The sequence below is a fragment of the Populus euphratica genome, unplaced genomic scaffold, assembly GCF_000495115.2.
Source record: "Populus euphratica unplaced genomic scaffold, PopEup_1.0 scaffold11.1, whole genome shotgun sequence".
NCBI lineage: Eukaryota > Viridiplantae > Streptophyta > Magnoliopsida > Malpighiales > Salicaceae > Populus > Populus euphratica.
The window spans coordinates 751,905-764,024 of NW_011499878.1; the positions used below are offsets into that span (position 1 = coordinate 751,905).

Here is a 12,120-nt window from a genome sequence, read left to right on the forward strand (position 1 = left end):
AAACTTATGTTTTATACCGTGCGATTATAATAGTTGATTTTTAAAATATGTTTTATTTAAAAAAATATTTTTTTATTTTTAATAAAGTACATTAAAATAATTTTAATAAATTAAAAAATAATTCGAAACAAAAAATAAATAATTTTTAATAAAAAACAGTTTAAATTTTTAAGTAAATAAAGATGAATAGATAGTTATATATTTGAATATCTAGATCAAGGGTTCAGCCGGGAATTCATTTAAAAGGGTGATTTAAACATTTATGATGAACATGTCAGACGTATGTTATGAATATACAGTCCCTCCATGTTCGAGATAAAATTTAAAACTATTATTTACACTATTATTAAAACTATTAGCATTTGAATTCTAATTTTTTATACGTTGAATTCAGCAGTTTTGTAATATTTATCTACTGTGGGCTTGCACGGTATAATTATCATTTGGTCCTTCTCCACGAAAAGTTTTTGCCTATGTTCTTCATGTGATTCAAAGATCACTTTTAAATTTATTAGGGATAATTTTGTAGTTTATAGGTTAAAGGATGAGTTGAAAGGTATTTTAGTATTTTTATTATATTTTTTTATAATCTAAAATATTAAGATCAATTTATATTTAGCATGATTAATTCTTGAACTTACTAGACACTCTATAAATATAGTAAATAAGTAAAATAGAATAACAGGCACTCTCATTAAAATTCAAACATAGGATGCAGAGGCAGAAATTCCCCTGTAGCCACGAACCTGGGTGCGTAGTTATACTCTATATGGATTACTGGGACCATTGTATTTTCTATAAATAAAAATAAAAAATTACCGGTGCGTGACATCGGTTGCATCTCTTCAGCAGCACATGTGATGACGTGCAGCGACTAAGATTTCCTAGCCGTTGGGTCATCCACGAACATCCAATCAAGATAAGCTGCGCTTGAGGGAGGGATGCGTTCAATTTCTCTGTACCGGCTTTATATATTTACTGGTTTTACAGGATATTTATTGGTTAGAGGATTAGCTGTGATATGTATAAATTAATTCTAATATTTATATAATTTTTTTAAAAAAAAGGCTTGTAGGACAGTGCTTGTTACTCAAATCACCAGGTAATTGAATTTTTTTCCCTCCTCTTTTTTATGTCCACTCCTTCTACCTCGTGCCAAGGTAACAAAAAAAAAAAAAAGGTTTCTCCTTCTATTTATCTTGTTTTTTAAATATGGTATTTCGTTTTTTAATTAAATTTTCTTTGTTTTTATTTTTTAATTTTATTTAATTTTATTTAATTTTATATTAAATACAGTATTATTTTCTCAGTTATTTTTTTATCCTTGTTTTGAATTGTTTTGTTTCTTTTGATTTTATTTCATTTTTTTTTCAGATTGAGTCTTTGTTTTATTAATTGCTCTCTTTTTTTAATCTCTCTCTTAAATTGTTTTTTTTTTAATTAGTCTCTGGATATTTTATTTTATTTTTTATCTAATTTTAATCATCATTGTTTTTTTTGTTATTTTTTATTTTATTTTATCCTATAATATTTTATTTTATTTTTTAATCCAACTTCACTTCTCATATTGTGATTGCTCTGTTATTTAATTTTTTATTGTTAAATCCCTTGTTACTTACTAGTCTTTATTATTTTGATTAATATTTATTTTTTTATAATTAAAAATTTTAAGTAATATTTATTTCTTGTCTTTTATATATTCATTTTTATCTCGCAACTAAAGCTGCTAATTTTTAAAATTAACTTAATTTAATTTTAATGTTTTTTTTTAACTTCATTGTTTAATAGGTTAATAAACCTTGAGCTTCATATATATTTATATATATTTTTCCATCCCCTGTATTGCAAGTCAATTAAATTAACATAGATTGTTTTAAATTTTTTTAATATTTTATTTATTTATCTAATCTAATCTCTTGATACTGGGCTACTATATCTTAAAATTTTTTATTTTTTATAAAATTATCATGTGTCGTACGTGTGTTAGGTGAACTCAACATGACCAAATTTTTTTCTTAATGTTTTTATTTGTTTATTTAGATTTAATTTTTTTCTAGATTTTTATATATATATATAAAAAAAATCTTATCTCAATCTCATGTTGTTGATGGTGGATCAGTGAAGCGAACCCGAATTAATTCAGATCTTTTTGTGTGTTTTTTAAATATAGTTTGAAAATAGTTGGATCTTGAGCTTTGATTTTTTTTTTTTATCAGGGTTGTTATAAGTTATATGCTAGTTAAATTAACTTAGATCTATTTAAATTATTATTATTTTAGTATATTTTTTTATGTTATAAAAAAAAGAACCTAACATGCAACAACATGCAGCATCCAGAGAACAAAAAAAATCTAGTGCTTTCTAATCTTAATTAGCTTGGTGCAATTAAACCAAATCTGTGAATTATAATTGATAATAAACATTGACTGTTATTTTTAACAATTTATTTCCCATGCGAAAAAAACATTAATTGATAGCAACACCCATAAAATACTACTAAATATAACAATATTTTAGGTAATATTTTAATTTATTTTTTCAATTCAACCCTCCGCTTTAACAATTTAATTTTTTTAATATATATTTTTTAATTTTTATAATTTAATATTAGATTGTGTTGGAGAATTATACTCCATGATTATTGTTTTTTATTGGACTATATATCAACCTTACAAATCAAATTTTTAGTTCAAATCAAGTTTTTAGTTTTGTTTTTACCGTGGGTTGACATATGTAGTTTTTTTTTTGTTTTTTTATTTAATATTTTAATAGATTGAAAACTAGACATCATATATTTTTTCAATTTATTTTAAACTATATATTATCCCTGCATCATTTATATTTTTTCAATTTATTTTAAACTATATATCATCCCTGTGTCATTGATTTTTTTTATCAATTTCAAACTCCAACATTGAATATTCTGAAAACAAAGCTTTGTATTATTTTTAAAAAATTTAATTTCTATAAAATTATTTTAGTATCGTAACTAAAATCATGACAAATTAATTTAAGCTAACTTTAATTATTTTTTAATTTTTTTTTTATCTTTTAACACTAGATTCATTAAAAATCAAAATTTATAATTTTTTTAATTAATTTTTTACGAGATTATCTCAATCTCGTAATTTTGGTTACATCAATCTTATATAACCTGAATTGGCTAAAATGTTTTTTATATTTTAATATTAAATTAATATTAAATTAATTTTTATATTTTTCTTTATATATAATTAGATGTTATAACAAAAGTTACAGGTTAAAAAATTAAACCAAGCTAATTCATATATAATTAGATGTTATAACAAAAGTTATAGGCCAAGCTAATTTAATACATCTTACCTTCATTACTTAAAAAACACGTGGTTCACCGTGCATCTCAATTTCCAAGTGCGGTGATCCCCACCTCAGTCGACACGGGCTCGTGTAAAAATTCTTCTTTGGGTTTCGAATTTTGATGCCGGATCGATGGTCTCCACTTCAAAAGTAAAAACCTTGCGAATTTTCGCAAGCACATGCCTCTGGATCCTGAATCTTGGTACTTTAATCCCCTATCAGGTCCTACGTGGTGACCGTTTTTCTCCCCCAACTACCACAGCAACACTTTTCGTCATTCAAACTGAATTATTAATTAGGGTAAAAGGGGTTTGATAAAAAAAGAAGAAGAAGAAGCAAAGGACATATTCACCCCCGATGATCTCCTAACTTTCAATCGAGTCCCTAATCAAAAAACAATTCCAACTAACCCTCTCCTTAAATTTTCTCTTCAATAAATAATTTATTCAGAAGCATTGGAGGAATGATGTTTAGAAGGGGAGAGATCTGGAAGAAGGAATTGAATGTATATGTCTTTTGATTTAAAAAAATGAAGAGAAGAATTTTAATTCTTGAATATTTGATACTTGTGAGGATTCAATTGGGAATTCAAGGGATAAATTTGTTCTTTTTTATAATTATCATATATTTTTTTTTAATGGATTCGATTACCACTCATTCCAATACAAAAAGAAAAAGAAAAAAACCGCCCGCTTAATCACTAAGGGTTAATATTGTAATAATAATTATTTTTTAAAATATATTAAAATAACATATTTTTTATATTTGAAAATTTAATTTTTATATCAATTAATATAAATAATTTTTTTAAAATACAATTTTTTAAATCAATCACAAAAATAAACAATACCTAATACTCTCTCGGTGCTGATGGGTTTATATTACAATAACAGTTATTTTTTATTTAAAAATAATAATTTTTTATTTTTTAAAATTTAATTTTTATATTAATGTATCAAAATAATTTAAAAATAAATATAGTATTTTTTTAAATCAACCACAAAAATAAACACTGCCTTGTCTCATCTGATACTCTCTGGACGACTCTTAGCCAGTAAACTAGCTGCTAAAAATTGAATTGAAAAAGGCCGCCTCGCATTTCACCTCAAAGCCATAAGGCATCACTTTTTTCCTTCTCCACCACCATATCCTCCTATCTGTCTCTCATATACCCACGAGGCTGAGAGACTCAAAGCAAAGAATCTTCTCTCCTCCTCTTTCAATTTGGATCATTCTCCGCGATTCTTCAGAATTTATCTTACTGTGCATACCAGCCTCTTAGGGTTTAGAAACCATCCACGCTCCGCAGCAACAACAGATATTTTCTTCTCCATTTTTGGTAAGTATCTTTTGCTCTTTTCTCCTTTTTTTTTCCTCTCGGTAATCTGATGGTAGAATGAGGTTCATCACAGTGAGCACATCAAATTAAGTAATGGAAATCAAACTAGAGCAAAAGGACGCGGCAGATTGGTCCTACAGAGGTGAAGGTGCTGCTAATATAGTCCTCGCCTACACTGGATCATCGCCCTCTTTTGTAAGTTTCGTATAATTAGCGAAATAATGCTGGTTAAAAGTTCAATTTACTTGAAATGCAAAATCTGTTCCTAATTTTTTTTTTTTTGGTTTATTATGATTTAATGCATGTTAGATTGGGAAAGTAATGAGGATAACAAAAAAAGCAAGGAACGAGTCGTCACCGAAGTGTGACTCTAACCAACCAGTATTAACAGAGGAAGAGCGGTTGTTATGGAGAGACGTGGAAGAGTTAGTTACCTCTCCTACGAAAGAAATTGCAGAACAGATTTATACTCAGCTAGTTATGAGTCCTTTGTTAGGTTCCAAACATGTCGATGCTGGGGTATGATTCTGTGATATTTATTTCCACATTGAATACGAATGGATGGATGGATGATGTAATTTAGATTTTCAATATTGGTGTTTTTTTTTTCCTGGAATCATGATAGATGCGCATGCCAGTAACGAGGGATTTTCTTGAATGTGTTGAAAAGAATGTAATTAAACAACGTCCGGCTTGGCGAATTGATGTTTCAGTGGTTGATTTGGAACGTGATTTTGTGATTATCATGTCTGATCATTCTCTATTCCCTGGAGGTAATCACAGTCATTTCGAAGTGTTTTTTTATATACAATGTGACTTTTCTAGCTATGATATGTTTTATTTGTTGCATTTAGATAGAATACAGTTAGTGGCGGGGAGATTTGGTGTGACCGAAAATCCCCTGAAATCAGAAGAAAAATCAATTGGATCGGTAGCAGCAAGGGCCAAAGTTTCTGTCATCAATGATTAGAAACTGGATTGAGCTGTTTTATGTGGTTCCTGTAATCATGAATGTTTACTTTAATTTCTTAAATGTCAGGTGTTCTTAAAGATGAACCTTGCATATCAGTTGAGATAAAGGTAATTTGTGTTTTCTGTGTTTTTTTCTCTTGTTGGTATTGGTTTATTTTCGTCTGCTCTGTAAGTGATATTTTTTCGTTCTAGGATTTATAACTTTTATTTCTTTCCATCAAGTAGCCCAAATGTGGATTTATCCCTTCATCGGAATTCATAGCTGAAAGAAATTCTGTTAAGAGGAGTGCTACTCGTTTTCAAATGCACCAAGTCTTGAAGTTGCGTGAACAAGAGGTAATTTTTCTTCGATTTATCATATTGCTTTTCTTGAGCCAAGTTTTGCACCAATGTTTCCTTTTTCAATTATTGTTATTTGTTCAGTAAATCATTCTCACTTGTATAACTTGGCTGTTTAGATATCAGAATTAAGCGAGTATGATCCTCTGGATCTGTTTTCTGGTTCCAAGGAAAGAATACATAAAGCCATCAAGGATCTGTACACCACTCCTCAGAACAATTTCCGTGTATTCTTGAATGGTTCTCTTATATTTGGGGGCTTGGGCGGTGGCATAAAGAGAACTAATGCTTTGGCTGGAAAAGCTTTTGAAGATGCACTCGAGGGCATCATCCTGGCTGAAAATGGCTTGCGCACAACGAGTTTTATACAGCTTGTTGCTGAGGCAGTTTACTGCTCTAGAGTATTGGATGGGCTTCTTGAAGTTCAAAGGCTTGATAATTTTGACATTGAAGGAGCCATTCATGCATATTACAACATTGTTGGTCAGCCTTGTGCGGTATGCCAACAGTTGGATGAAGCAAGACCACCACATAGATGTTCCTCCTTGCATTCCATTCATATGGATGATAGTTTGAAAATTGCGAAGGATTATTTGACAGCTGCTACTGCAAAGGACTGTAGTTTGATGATTAGTTTTAGACCAATGAAAGATGGAGTGTTTGGATCTCCTCATGTATACCTACAGTCAACCAACCAAAGTTTTAATTACAAGGTACACTTCCTTCAACATATTTCATGTATATTTTGATGTGCATGGTAAATATCAAATTGCTTGGAGGCCTACAATATCACCATTCTGTCTCAATATTATGAAATCAGAAACAAAATGAGCACTTGCCATGTTTGGCAATTCCCACTCTAAAAGGTGCTGTAACCCAAGAACGTTTATAATTTTTGTGGTATGTTTAATATTTTCACTTCTATGGCTGCATCTTGATTCCATATTGATCGCTTTACATCTTAACTTGTTGTAAAACTTGTTAAAGCTCACTGTTTAAGTTCATCCAGCAAGGCATCTGTCCTTCACTATGTTTTATATCTTATACAAGTTTCATTTGCTTAGGTGAATTTCATTGACTTGGATTTAAAACCTTTAAAGAAGATGGTAGACTACTATGAATTGGACAAGAAGATATTGAACTGCTTCACTCAGATGTTGGAAATGGAGCATGAAGATGGCAATGCTAGGACCATGGATGCGATTGAAACTATAAATTGAGTTTCATCAAGATTCTAAAAGATCGTAAGTTTTGATTAGGCAATCTTTTGCATTGATTGTTGATGATTTGCCTTGTAACTTGTAAAAGTGCAGATCGAAACTGTTAATATTTTGGTTTACGAACTCTTCCCTCTTTAGCTTTTCAGGTGATTGAATTTCCTTGAAGAATGTGAAGTGTAAACTATAGCCTACCCCAATTAGTTTGGGATTGAGGCGTTTCTGCTGCTGCTGCATTCTGAAATTCAATGCCTTCTTATACCTCTTGTATGACCCCATAAAATGAAGTGGAGTTGGAGACAAAATTAATCAAACCTTCTTCGTTTTGGCTTTGACTGCTAGCACAGTGATCGATTAATGTATGAGTAGCTTGTTTTTGACCCATTATTCGATGTGTTGTGCTGATAATCTCTGCCAAAGCAAACTTTAGACTCTTGGACTATTATACAATGCCCATTGAATAATCAATAAAGACATTTGTCTCTTAATTCCAATGTGTTCCGAGGAACCATGGACTGGCTATGTGTTTATCTTCATTCCTATCATGTAGTTGGAGTGTTGAATTTGACCTCGTTAAGTGTTTGAAGTGCATTGAAATTTTTTGAATATTCAAGTCTGCAAATGAATGTATGTATACGATTCAAGTTACCAGCATATATACAGTGCCTGCATACAACTTCTTGACGGTGCATGTCCCCCGGTTCACGTACGACCGATATAGAAATTTAGTCAATATTTTATCCTCTGTTGTTAATTAAGAGGAGGTTTAATGCGGGGGGAGGGTTGAAAGGGACATACCACGTTAGTGGGCTCAACAGAGAAAGTGATGCATCAACGCTGTACTGCCATTCCATCCCCAAGCTCACATGGGCTATAAAATTATACAGCTAGATTAATTAACTGAGGCATATGGCAACTGAAATAGCAGGAAGCATCACCCTTTGCTTTTCAGAATTGAGAGTTGAGGTTTAAGTTTACTTTCTCAAAACTGTTTATATCAGTTTTTTCATAATCTCCTCTTTGCTATGCGTGTATATCCTCATTTCAGTTCCATGTCAATATTTGGATATGATGCAATTGGTAAATGTGTGATTTGGAAGCTTAATCTAACTGGTTTGGTAAATATCAACTTTCACAGAAGAATGACATTGGAAATCAGCATGCGTGTTGCCTGCAGCCGGCAAGGAAGGCTTGAGCGTCGTATTTTGTTTGGCCAAGCAGAACAATCATGCATGTTGCCTGCAGCCTGTGGCCGTTCCATGTGCTCAAGAATGAGATGCCAAGTTGTTGAAGGCATCTGTGTGCATGGATCAGGAACCATCACGGCATCTTGAAGTTTGAGGGCAACAAAAAAGGACAAATGTGTGGCAGAAGTGGGGACAAGCAGTGCCCATTCATCTGACCTGACCCGGCTCTCAATAAAGCTGAACTGAGAAATTTACTGAACTGAGAACATGTAATATCAGGTTCTTGCCTGTAAAAAACCATAGCTTTGGATTTTCTGTAAAGTCCCCAAGCTTGGACTATTAGCATGTGGGACTATTAGCACTACACTTGAAAGTCTCGCTCACTCTCCACTTTTGGGTTGAGAGGTGGAGTGCCATTAGTGTTTGTATAATGCTCATATCGGCCAGCAAAACCCTTTCTCGGAATTTTGGAAGACTCCCACCTCCATATGTTGAATCTGTGTTTGTCATTGGAATGTTTTTCCTTTTATATGGCTGGCGATATATTGCCTGAAGATCTATTGCGGTGGTGCATGAAATGGAAAAATCAACTGCATTGCCGATCTCAGATTCAATTTTTCATGCGTGCCGTGTTCAGGACTGAACGCAAAGGCATGTTGTAGATGAAAAGTGTCCAAGGGTTTGTAAATTCTGCAATAAATGCGTGGAGGAGGTAACAGTTGAACCAATGAAGTACCTTCTGACAGGCATTTACTTATCACCTACTTACATTTACTTCATCAAGGCCTCAGCCAAACTTCTTCCAGCGCCATGGAAATAAATGTAACTTTCAACCTTCTAATCATTGTTACAAGATCGGGGTAAAATAAATACATCAAACAATCTATTTATAGCAACTCTGAATTCCTCCCTAGCATCTGTATCCATTGCGTAATTTATCTTAACTCTGCCAAGCCATGTCAAAGGTTGTGCTTCCTGAACTCTTAAAACACTGTGTGCTTTTAGTTCATGTAAAGTTTTATCTGGTACTCTAGTATTTACTAAGCATTGTCCCGAGTCATTCTCTGCTCACACTGACACTCTGCAGTACTTTCTCATCATATCTGCTGCGGCTTAAATTTTCTCTGTTATAAGTTAGAGAAAGTACGGAGGAAACTGACTTTATTTTTCTGTGCAGAAAACAGTCGTGTCAGTGGAACTGCTCTGTTCAAAATGCAGGAAGAAGGTGATGAAGTTAATTGCAACAATAGAGGGGATAACTTCTATTGTCCTCGACCCGTCAAAGAATACAGTGACTGTAATAGGTGAAGCTGATCCAGTGAAGATCATTTGCAAGGTGAGAAAATTTAGAAAATCTGCAGCAATTACGAGCATAGGGCCTCCCAAGGAAGAGAAGAAAGATGACCCATATAAGAAAGACGTGATGAAAGACATGAAGGGCATGGTTATTCCTTGTACTCCAAAGACATGTCAGAGGTGCGATGTTTGGTATGTGGTTAATGATGATTTTTACAGTTATTGCACCATTATGTAAATAAGAAAAATATTGTTGTATGAAGCGTTTAGAGGGCTTAATGTGTTTTATTTCATGTCATATGAACCATTTATTGCTGTTCATCAACCTGATACCGTGGCTGAACCACTGCTTTATTTGTTCAACAAAATCTATGCATGTGGTTCCCCGGAAACATGACCGTTGCCATGCTTTCACCAATCTGCCATGTAACTAATTATGACAGAACTATCTGCTTAAATTTTTATGAATGGAGGTTGTATCCTTGTGTTCTCCCTGGAACATGAAGATAGAGAGACCAATTCCGATCCTTTTGATCCTCCAAAGTCCATAAGCGGTCAGTACGTGGTAGTTTGGATGATCTCAGTTCACAGAATTTGTATCGTAAAATGTTTACAACAGGCAGGTCAATGAGGATATTCAATATCACATTCCCACTGAATTTTACTGTGAGACCAATGAATGACCTCTAGATCGAGCACTTTAGATCAGAGTGTTTTTTAACTATGTTTTTCAAAATGTTTTTTTATCTAAATATATTAAAATAATTTTTTATTTTTAAAAAATTATTTTTAATATTAATATATTACAATAATATAAAAATATCAAAAACATATTTATTTAAAGAAAAGAAAAAATTAAAAAAATTAAAATTTTTGAAAATATATTTGAAACATAAAAATAAAATAAATAGGATGATTTTTTTAGTGAGCATTTGGAAATGTAATTATACCTGTGTTTCTAAAAAAATAATTTTTTATTAAAAATTAAAAAAAATTTATTTTTAATTTTTTTTAATATGTTAAAAAAAAAATTATTTTTAATTTTTTTTTAATATGTTGAGTTAAAAATAATTTTTAAAAAATAAAAAAATATTATTTTAATATTTTTTAAAAAATTAAAAAATAATTATAACTAATTTCCAGCTGTTAGTCTCTGAGCCTCGTCAGGAATGTGTAAGATTCTGACAATGATTTATGATACATTTACTGCAGTAGCTACCTTTGCCTTGTCCGTAGAAGCTAGGACCTCATGACATTAAAGAGACGAGGGACCTTGTGTAACCTTCCTTGTTATTCAAGTATTTGCTGTAGTTATTCGTTATCATCAAGATGGAATTTATCCTATTGTGTTGAATTTTAAGAAGAGAAATTAATTGTTTCTTATGATATTAAATTTTGAGTTATTGTGAAGTAAAAAAAACACAAAGCGATGATATTAAAGCGATCAGATTATAGAAGTAAATATTCTCATTTCATTTTAGTTTTTTGTTTTTTTTTTTTTACTTTGAATGAAACCTGACTTCTCACTTCTTATCAATATAAGAAATTAATGAAATAAAATGAATAGAATTCTAATTTTACATTTTAGCTTAAATGAACAAATATAATAAAAAAAATCTATGAGATGTAATAGCACAGCAGAAAACAATACGGTTACTCATACTATTTATTTTTTGTTGTTATTGTTGTGTATAAAGTTATATAGTAAAAATATTATATTTCTCAATTGTTGTTTTTATGTATTGATATAAAAAATTAAAAAAATAAAAGATTTTAATATAATTTTGAATTAAAAATATTTTTTAAAAAAACATTGTACTCTAAAAAATAAAATCAAAGACCTCCAACTTGTGTCATTGGGTTGGCAAGTGCTTGTTTCCCCGACATGGGATTCACTTGGTATTTGAAAATAGATGTATTGACAAGGATATTAGACAATCGAGTGATGTGTCGTTTCTTTATGAACGTTATTAAAAGCTTATTTTTGAGGAAAAAGACTCGGAAGTGGTCGCACTTTGGATTTCTTCACGTTTACACAACTATCTCTGAATAATTGATGACGCTCCTAATTTTCTCTTCTTCGCTCAATTTTTACCATTAAATATTTTTCACACCGAATCGAATCATTTTAGGTGGTGTGGTTAATGATCTAATGAAGCCAACGGGCTCAAGAATCTAATTTCTTAACACTATACGGGCCATGTTTAGCCCAATTACCAATTTAGGCCACATCACATGACCCTTAATACTAGACCCATCACTATATTCTCAACAAGAAATACTAGCCCACAATGTACAGCATACATATGATCTCGTGTACAATGTTTATTTATTTATTTATATGAATTATCATGTGAAGCCAATATGCACATATTTAAACTAAATCCCTCGTTGTTAGGGATTAGTTATATTTGGGAGAGATTTATTTTCATCT

The 12,120-nt window shown here is 31.2% G+C and overlaps 1 protein-coding gene across 1 annotated transcript; it reads left to right on the forward strand.

The window, feature by feature from the left end:
• The first annotated feature begins 4,431 nt into the window (after positions 1 to 4,431).
• LOC105128921 (inositol-pentakisphosphate 2-kinase-like) lies at positions 4,432 to 10,182 on the forward strand. The gene is made up of 9 exons (XM_011030776.1): positions 4,432 to 4,675; positions 4,749 to 4,870; positions 4,985 to 5,194; positions 5,301 to 5,448; positions 5,715 to 5,755; positions 5,873 to 5,983; positions 6,106 to 6,699; positions 7,051 to 7,200; positions 9,568 to 10,182. The coding sequence occupies exons 2-9, from the start codon at positions 4,769 to 4,771 to the stop codon at positions 9,922 to 9,924; spliced, it is 1,713 nt and encodes a 570-aa protein (XP_011029078.1). The 5' UTR covers positions 4,432 to 4,675; positions 4,749 to 4,768; the 3' UTR covers positions 9,925 to 10,182.
• The last annotated feature ends 1,938 nt before the right edge of the window (positions 10,183 to 12,120 follow it).

What these genes read in the sequence shown, in the direction of transcription:
- LOC105128921 (XM_011030776.1), top strand. Translation starts at nt 4,769, where the DNA reads ATGGAAATCAAACTAGAGCAAAAGGACGCGGCAGATTGGTCCTACAGA. An exon ending in TGAAGTTGCGTGAACAAGAG is followed by an intron (nt 5,984 to 6,105) that starts GTAATTTTTCTT and finishes TTGGCTGTTTAG; the next exon opens with ATATCAGAATTAAGCGAGTA. An exon ending in TGGATGCGATTGAAACTATA is followed by an intron (nt 7,201 to 9,567) that starts AATTGAGTTTCA and finishes TTTTCTGTGCAG; the next exon opens with AAAACAGTCGTGTCAGTGGA.